The sequence below is a fragment of the Vigna angularis genome, chromosome 5 (genome assembly GCF_016808095.1).
Source record: "Vigna angularis cultivar LongXiaoDou No.4 chromosome 5, ASM1680809v1, whole genome shotgun sequence".
NCBI classification, from domain to species: Eukaryota; Viridiplantae; Streptophyta; class Magnoliopsida; order Fabales; family Fabaceae; genus Vigna; species Vigna angularis.
Window position 1 is genome coordinate 38,505,970 of NC_068974.1, and position 9,858 is coordinate 38,515,827.

Sequence of the window (9,858 nt, forward strand, 5' to 3'; positions counted from 1 at the left end):
CATAAGTGTTTTTGTATTTCATGTCATGTATTTTTAGTACTAGTTCTTAATTAGTGTCCTAGTATCCCAAGCCATATTACAAATCTCACAATGTTACTGCAGAATATTTTTCATTGTAGTAAACAAACTTTAATTTCGTATCTAGCAGATAACTGAATATTTGAACGTAATGGACAAGCATAAAACCTTTGCAACTTTGACACCCAAATGGTGGTTGGAAATTTTCCACAAGAAAGTAAATTTCATATTCTTTCGTAATTTGTGTGATTAATGTTGCTTTTCTTTTTGGTTGTAATAATATAGTATGAAACGGTCGTAATTTTCCTTCATTTTAACTCATCCAACTTCTGAAAAGTTCTTGACATCACATGTAGTCTTATCCCAATAGTTGATGTTGGCTACATGGATCACATAAATATATTCATCTATATTAAAAATCAAAGTTTTAAAATTATTTATTATCATAATTACTTTCTCTAAAGTTTTTTTTGTCTCCTCTCATCATTTCTACAAGGCTAAAAATTATACATTCTACTTTTATCATTGGAATCTCCTGTGGCTTTTTTGGTTCTTGTCCAAGTTGTCTTTTTCATTTTTTCTTCTTCAATGTACACCACTATTTTCACAAATATGACCATTGTGAAATTTGTGTTGTGTTGTATGATAACACACCCATCTCATTTTTGCTACTCACTTTTTCTCTGTTGTCTCTTTAAAGTTCAACATTCACTACCAGTACTATAAAATTGTCTGAGTTTGATAAGTACTTTGCACTCATAAATAATATGTTCCTTCATTTTAGATATATTACTTGTATTTTCTTGTCTCATGACAAAGTCCTAAGTATTTTTTTTTTGTTTACGAAGTTTGTCTCCAAAATTCAAATTTAAAATTAGTGGCTTACTCTACTTTTCTTTTATCAAAAGTATACTATTATCAATAAGTATGTTTTTAGGATCCAAGACTAGATTAAACAAGGACTTAGAAGGCTAAATTTTTAGTCTATTTGACAATAATAATTACCATTTTACATGTCTTGCATAACCCTAGAAAAAATATATTTTTTAAAGTAGATAAAAAACTTAACATTAAGTAAAAAAACTATAGTTGCAACAATCCAAGTCGCCACAAATTGATTGTAATTTTCATCATACGATAATTGATGCAACATACAACAATTTTTAACATATTATAAAAATTAAACTTGTAATGTATGTTCTAATATTAATTATTGAATCTAATATTTATCACTAAAAAAAAGTTATAATTGAGTAAAACTCTTTATATATAATGTCACGATCCAATTGTAATTTGACTTATCTAACTTCTATGTTCAGCTATTGTTACAAAAGAATTGATTCACCTCGTACCACAACACTTCTCCCAACACTTGATAGGTCTAGATCGAACAAGTATCGTAATAATAAGTTATCATGTTAAATTTAAGTATATAAATGACTTCTATCTCAATGTTATTCAAAGTATTTGTATATATAATATTACAACACCTACTAAATATTATTTATCAGCGAAAAGTCGGGGAAGTAGTAACCAAAACACAAATATGTTATCAATTGTTAATACAATATTGTATATAAACTAAAAATACATCACTCTAATCCATATAAAATGTAACGAGTCTTCTTTTTTATATATAATTTTCTTATTTTTATTTAATATGAAACTTAAATTCACTTTATTTGAACCAGAAGCAATCTTAAACATGTCAATAGATGTCACAGAACATTGAGTTTAAGAATTATAAGACTCTTAACTACTAAAGGACAATGCAACTTTCATATTTTTGCACTAGTGTTGGAACATCCTGTTTGTCATTCTTGTTTTCTGTCTATACTCGTTCATAATGGTCAAAAGTGCACATAAACCGCAAGTTTGTGTATGTATATCATCGTTAGTGATTCTAAGTTGAGGCTAATGCTGACTAGAACCATTTATTTTTTGTGTAATGAACAAAGTCAAAAGGTGAAGTTAGGTTTGAACCCTTTTTCGTTGTTATATATGGCAACTTCCTTGCCATGAATATTTTAGAGTATCGGTTGAAGCCATGGCCTGTGAGAGAGAGTTCCAAATTGGTGTCCTTCTGACATTTGTCATCATCTGGACACCCATGTTTGTCCTCACTTATTGTCCATTTCAGGACTTTCTAGACCACTCTGTCTCCACTCTCCAATTCAACCATATAAATGCAATCACAATCACAATACAATCACTTCATCTCCTTCACCACCCTCTTTCCCACACAACTACTTTTGCTTCAACAATGATACAATCAAACCCACCACTCATGCACCATTATGGAGCACTTGTCAGAAACTCTGCAGAACCCAAACAGGCTAAAAGTTTTAATCTTCAAAACCCTTCTGCAGTGGATGCATGTGACCTACCTCTTATAGACCTTGGTGCTCTCAAAAGTTCTAATGAGAGAGACAAAAGGGCTTGCACTGCAGCAATATGCAAGGCTGCATCAGAATGGGGATTTTTCCAAGTGGTAAACCATGGTATAAGCCATGACTTGCTGAGAAAAATGAGGAATGAACAAATGAAGTTGTTTGAAGTACCCTTTGAGAAGAAGATCACTTGCGGGCTTCTCAATAACCCGTATAGGTGGGGGACACCAACAGCTACACGTTCAAGTCATTTCTCATGGTCTGAAGCATTCCACATTCCTCTCACAATGATCTCAGAAGCTGCTTCCTGGGGTGAATTCAGTTCTTTGAGGTATCTTGGTCTTAGAATATATATATATATATATATATATATATATATATTCCACTTTTCACATTGTTTACTTAGTTGAAATCTTTCCTTTTCTGTGATCAATGCATCCTTGATAACAACACTGCAATATTACAATATTACAGAACAATGACAAAAGACTAATGAATGCAGAACAAAGACAAAAGTGTGTCTGTCTTAGGGTGCACCAGTCCACCCTCTTTCGAAGTGTTATATATTTTCACTGTTTAAAGTGCATATACATAATGTGATTTGTAGGCATGGCACTAACAATGAGTTAAATGATTAAACATAGTCATTAATTTCTTTCCTTTTCTTTTTCCTTAAAAAGAAAATCACACTTGGCGGCTCTCCTCAGACTTTTCTAATGCAGATGACACTACTCTTTCTGAATGTCATTGAAATTTTCGCTGCACACATGCTCTGCTACCCTTGTCTTCATATAACTAAACATTTGAAGATGGGTACGCACGTGTAGATTCTTAAACTGGTAAATGCTACTATGTTCTTTTACTAGTTAAGAAATTCAGGGTATTTTTAGTAAGAAAATATAATAATAATGTCACGATAACATTTTTTTAACTAATATGTTTAAGATATTCATCTGTCAAACCCTTCAAATTATAAAAAATGCTATTATATATATGTTTAAGATACTATGTATATAATAAACTCTTTAATGCACTTTTCAATACACATCTAGTTATTAATTATTTGATCGAAACTTCAATCATGTACGAGTCTTTGTTAACTAAAGAGTGGGACTCATTATTTTGTGAGTCATAATATATTTCAACTCGTAATAAGGAGTAAAAAATATAAACTTTTACATAAAAAAAACAAATATTTAATAATATCAATACATAAATCAATTTGTTTTAACTTCACACAGCGTCCCTTAATATTATTACCTAAACAATAACTCCCTTAAAGAAGTATACATAGTGTAAAGCAAGTATTTCTGAATAACAGAAGTATCAGACGAATTTATTTATACATGGTTGAATATTTCTACACCTTTGTAATATATGTAATAAAAAAATTAATTTTTTATTCATTTTAAAATAAAAGTATTATTTTATTATTGATGGGTAAGTGTTGAGTAGAAAATAGGAGAGTTTATGTTTATGTAATGGTAATATTTTAAAAATATGAGAAGAAGAATAGTAATAAGTAATTTAAAGGGAAAAAAAGAAGTTGTCGGGTTATTCCATATCTTGACAGGTTGGCTTGTAAAATTGATGGTGAGACAAGAGCTGATGGTTCTGAGCAATATTTGTCTGGAATGAAGGTTCTGGTTGTGGCATGCATGATTTCAGATTTTCATCCCCACAAACACTGCACGTTAATTTGTTTCTAACTCTGGCTGTCTCTGCAGAGAAGCAATAAATGAGTTTGCACCAGCGATGCTAGAAGTGTCTAGGTTGTTGGCAAGCATTCTAGCACAAAACTTGGGCTACCCAAAAGATGCAGTTGAAAAACTGTGTGATGCAGGCACATGCTTTCTGCGATTAAATCACTATCCATGCTGCCCAAAATCTAAAGAAGAAATTTTTGGATTAGTGCCTCATACTGATAGTGATTTCCTTACAATTCTTTATCAAGATCAGGTCGGTGGACTCCAACTCATGAAAGATTCCAAATGGGTTGCTGTAAAACCAAACCCAGATGCTCTGATTGTTAACATTGGAGACCTTTTTCAGGTAAAAACTTATCAGATATCAGACACATACATACAACAACTCTTTGTTTTTATCTATCCTTTATGATAATGTGCAAGAAAAAATAATACATGTAGCATTTCTGAAAAGGTATTAGTTGGGAATGTACCTTGACTGCCACTTAATGAATTAGGTATTTACATACAATGAAACAAGTTAATTATTAGGTGTCATTTGACTAATATGAATAATATGAATATGTATCATTTTTCTAAAGTCTAAACGACAGCCATAGTGGAGAAAAAGAAAATGACCAGTAGTGCCAAAAAGGAATTTCCAAATTCAAGGGTTCTTTCTTAAACTAATGATCATATAATGGAGCATGGCATGCCAACCTCTTTTTTCAAAGGAATATATTCTATTATAAGCAAATGAGTCAACGAAGCAAGATTCCATATAGAAGAGAATAAAAGGGCTATTTGTATCATTCTTCAACTAAACTGTGGCTGTTTCGAAAGCAACAAATGATAATTGTAAGAAAACTACACAAAACAGCTCCGTTGTTTTCTCTTAAGTCTTAAAACCTAGTCTCAGTGACTACTATAATAGAATCAATGGTAGAATTGCCATTGCAGCATCCATTATTGACACAACCCTACTACAGAAGATGCATGCATGATCACAACGATTTTCTACTAAAAACCTTTGGTTTTATGAAGAATTATTAAATTGTCGGTTACATGTCAATGGTTTATCCACTAACAATAGGTCTTTGTATTGGAAAACTCAAATACAGGCTTGGAGTAACGATGAGTACAGAAGCGTGGAGCACAAGGTTGTGGCCAATGACAAAATGGAAAGATACTCCGTAGCATACTTCCTATGCCCTTTTAACAATACTGTCATAAACGGCTGCAAAGGACCTTCTGTATATAGAAAGTTCACTTTCGGAGAATACAGACACCAAATTCAAGAAGATGTCAAGAAAATAGGGCATAAAATTGGACTATCAAGATTTAAACTTTAAGATGCCTACGTACTGAACTGGCACTGATACTATTTTGCATATGTAGTAGTAGAAAAAAGAGGCAGCTCTAATATTCTTTTTTTTACCTAAATAAAGTTTCTGTTCCTATGCAATGTGTAAGAATAAATAGAAAACGAGATATTCCCCAAAAAAAGGTGGTGGGAGCTTGGAAGCACCAAACTAAAAAAATGGTCCCTCAGTGGGGTTTTTGCCTTTCCCTTTTGATATCATAAACTCTTGAACAATAACACACTTTCTACCAATTAGATATGATCGTATAGTTGTCGACACAATAATGTTGTCAAACACGTGAACTTTTTCATAAGATTCCCCAAAACACAGCTTATCGAAATGGTGAAGTAAATTGAAGACCTAAAAACATACAAGTAGGTCTCTAAAAATGAAGGTTATGGGACGATTCATTGTGCTCCTCAAGGGATAAGGTGGAAAATATTAAGTACCTGACAAGAAGAAAAAGGATACCTTTGATATTCTCCTTTCAGAAAGCTAGCGAGAACATGCTTAAAAATCCAACAAATGCATTAAAACAAAAGAGCTAGTTAATCACCCTCGCCACGCAAGTTAATGGAACCTTTGCATAAATACAAATGCCGAAACCATATATAAAAGGCTATTAATTCAGTCAAGTCCAAAAGCAAGTATATGGACAAAGATTTTCCATGAAAGAGCAAGCATTTTTTCTGCAGCCAAAAGGCACAAAAGAACAATCTAGACAGCAACTACCATTACAAATCGCCTTCCTTCCTCTGACCAAACCCCAAAATTTATAAGGGCAACCATTAGGCCTACTTGGAAAACAACAAAACAAACATAAACATCCATATTCCCTAACTATTTCAATTATTATTTTCAAGCATCCTTCCTTCTTCCATCAATCAATATTAAAAATAAAGTCTTCATTGGAGAATACAAAAGCTCAGACATTTTGCTTGCTTGCTTGCTCCTCTTCTACATATGATATAATCGTAATGTTAATGTAACATCCCAAAGGGCAGTGTCAAGATGGGTTTTAAAATCCCCCCGGCATGGTGATTACATTTATAAAGAACTATATACAATAACATCATTACAGAGGACTTTGCCCAACTAGGATAACACTACATTATCAAATGATTCACAGGTGTGAAACTACTGTTATAGGTCATGCAAGAACAATAACTGGTTGCTTTTGCTGTGATATGCATATGCTGGGTTTGACGAATCTACAAATCTTGCTCAAGAAACATTGTCACCTTATCTTTCAAGGTGTATCTTTTCTTCATTAAGGGGACTCTTTCTTCTCCACGAAGTTCATCTTGACTTTGCCTAGTGAACTCATGGGTAATTTTGGCATTTTCAACAATATGTTTGCTCTTCTCCTTCTCAAGAGTTTTACTTAGCAAGGGCCCCAAGAACAGGTTCAGCATGTCTTGGGCAGGATCACCTATTCGAGAGGTGCTCGTATCAATTACTTCACCAGTTTGTGATGCAGAATTAGATAAAACATCCTTTCTAGTGTAGAATGGATTTCTTTTCTCACAAGGGGAATCAAGAGTGGTTCCTGTTTCATGTGTAACTTGAAATTCCCATTTTGATTCACTCTGTCTACTTGATATTTCTTTTCGATCCTTGTTCTCATACTCGTTGACACACTGAATGCACAAGACAAAAAGTTCAAGTCCAAATAGAGGCAAAATGAATATTAAATGCCCCCACCATCAACTTTTACTGGGGAGGTTATATACCATAATCACTGAACTATATGGAAAATATATTGATAGATAGAAGAACAGTACAATATTACCTGTTCTGCTATCACCAACAAATCTTCAACCGTCAGGTCCACAGCATCGTCACTAGATGCTTGAACTTGATAAATATCATCACAACCATGGCTCGGATCCTCTAATTTTTTTCTTTTCTTTGTAGAAGATCTCTGATCTCTATCAATAGGTTTAGCACTTTTTTTCTTCTTTTGAGTAGCCTTACTGAAGCTTCCATCATCACACTTAGCTCTTAAGTTTGATTTCCTCCTGGAAGGTCTGCTCTTAGGATCATTCTCGGTTGCATAAGCTGCAATGTCGTCTACTTTTTTCATAGAGCAATTAGATTCAACAGCATTGTCAGAGTCACTCACATGGATGGCAGTGGCACCAACCTTCTGCATCATCCATGATGGTAACTGACGCTTACTTCCCTCAACACATGTATGCATTCCTATAAATAATGTGAACCTTTTCATTTACAATGAAAGCAGAACTAAAGACTTAAAAGTTTAATCATTTTCTATAACACCGCAAGGAAGGCTAACACGTGTAACAATTGGGATCAAAAGGACAAACATATTCAATCATAAAGTTTGTACAAAATAACATACAAGAACAAGTTCTATTGGGGGTAAAATTAGGGTTTCACTGTAAAGGAGGGTTTTTGTTGATTTCCATACAGAAAACCAAACCTCATATCTATCGAAAATGCAATTAGCATAAAAACAAGGAAAAGAAGAACCATGGCTCCATACCTAGGATTGTCAGGGTACCGAATTCAGAGTTGTATGAAAGGGATTTTCGAAACCTAAGAGAAGAGATGGAAAGCTAGAAGGTTTCAACCAGTCAAGATCATACACACTCTCTATGATTTTTTTTTTCAAAAATTATTTGTTTTAAATTCATTTGCTTTACAGAAGATACAGATAATTTTAAATTGAGTGAAAATGAAAAATGTGTTTACTTTGTGTATGTGTATTTATTATTTTATCAATAATTTATAACATAAATAAAAAAATTGTCTTTTAAGTATTTTTTTTAGTTATACAAAAATTCTTCTAATCTTACTTTTCAGGTAATTTCCTTTAGACCGATGAAAACAAATGGGTATCTATGTGTGTACATTTCTTTTTCTTATGGAAACAAAAATATAATATAATAGTAATTATTAAAATAAAAATATTATTAAATTAGAAAGTTCTTTTATATAATAACTATGTCAATAAGTAAATTTTACAATGTTAAATAAAAAATAAATAAAAAACTAATTAAAAGGTAAAACAATAACAATTTCCATACACAAATTTATCTATATGGATAAATAAAGGCGATTGTATAAACAATTTTTTTTTCCAACTTATTCTTTAAGTAACTGTTGTTTTAAATTAAACTAATTACATTTCCAGTTTTTTTTAAAAGATCGTAATCTAAATTTAATTATTTTATAATTTAAAGTAATTATTTTACTATTTTATTTTTTAAAAATATTTTTAAAATTTAAATAATTATTTATAATAAATATTTAATAATAAAAAATTTATATAAATTACTTATTTTTATAATTATTTTTAGTAAAAAATATTTTATAGTTTGATAAATCTTTGTTAGAATAAAAAATATAATCCTCATGTTTTTTACTAGTTAATACTAATGAAAATACATATATAATTAGAATGTATATTTTTTAAGATAATAAAAAAATAATGAAATTATTATTAAATAATTATAAAAATGAATACGGATTTTTTTATAATTTCTTTATATATTAATTTTATCTATTTTGTAAGCAATTTTTTGTATTATAATAATTATTTTTAATTTAAAAAATAGTTAAATTTATGAAAATGATTAAATAAAAAAATAATAGAATAAAATTAGTAAAACTTTGTATACATTATAAAGAAAATCTCTTTATTAATATTATAACATTATAAATTAAAATAACCACCTTAATAAAAAAAACATCTACACAATAATACAATAAAATTACAAAAAAAAATTATATTGTAATCTACTATTAGTTTTGTAGGCATTTCATTACTATTTTTAAATACGCGTTTTGTTATTAATTTTACTTCTATTAATATAAATTATTTTATTATTTTACCTTTTATATTTTATAATTATTCTAATAAATTGGATTAACTATTTACAATAAAAATATTTTATTTAATAAAATCATAAAATTATTATTTTATATCTTAATATTTTCAATAATGGAGATAAAAAATAATTTTTTTATTATCATTAATATAAGTATATACACCTAGTGTAATAACCTAGAAATTTGAGTATTAGAATTGATAAGTTTTTAAAATAATGATTCTTTAACTTGATGCTTTTAGTTAGTCTTTGTTGAATTTGGTTAAAATGTGAAAAGTTTAATTGCTTTAGTAGAAAAGTGTGATTGAATGATTTTTCTTGTTGATTGGTGATTGGTATGGATCTTGTTTGTAAATTTGTTGTGACAGTTAAGTTAATAATGGTATTTAATTAAGAAGTTGAGGAAGAGAATGTTAAATTAAGTTCTAAGTCAATTTTTGATTTAAAAACGAGGTTTCACTGGGTGATTCGTTGAAATAATGGTATAGATGAATAAATTGTGTTATGAACTATTTTATTATTATTTGAAACTTTGTGGGAGTAA

General features: G+C 30.2%; 2 protein-coding genes across 3 annotated transcripts; one reads left to right on the forward strand and one right to left on the reverse strand.

The window, feature by feature from the left end:
• Positions 1–63: 63 nt before the first annotated feature.
• LOC108339477 (gibberellin 2-beta-dioxygenase 8) lies at positions 64–5,918 on the forward strand. Its single transcript, XM_017576605.2, has 3 exons — positions 64–2,739; positions 4,136–4,460; positions 5,215–5,918. The coding sequence occupies exons 1-3, from the start codon at positions 2,066–2,068 to the stop codon at positions 5,443–5,445; spliced, it is 1,230 nt and encodes a 409-aa protein (XP_017432094.2). The 5' UTR covers positions 64–2,065; the 3' UTR covers positions 5,446–5,918.
• Positions 3,540–8,128, reverse strand: LOC108339794 (uncharacterized). 2 transcript variants are annotated; one of them, XM_052877431.1, is made up of 5 exons: positions 7,967–8,128; positions 7,250–7,662; positions 6,699–7,097; positions 5,929–5,966; positions 4,209–4,296 (listed from the first exon to the last, which is right to left on the reverse strand). In XM_052877431.1, the coding sequence occupies exons 2-5, from the start codon at positions 7,658–7,660 to the stop codon at positions 4,269–4,271; spliced, it is 876 nt and encodes a 291-aa protein (XP_052733391.1). In that variant the 5' UTR covers positions 7,661–7,662; positions 7,967–8,128; the 3' UTR covers positions 4,209–4,268. The 2 variants fall into 2 exon arrangements, with proteins under 2 accessions (XP_017432490.2, XP_052733391.1); XM_017577001.2 differs by lacking the exons at positions 4,209–4,296; positions 5,929–5,966 and adding an exon at positions 3,540–4,129 and having other exon boundaries at positions 7,967–8,127.
• Between the last annotated feature and the right edge of the window lie 1,730 nt (positions 8,129–9,858).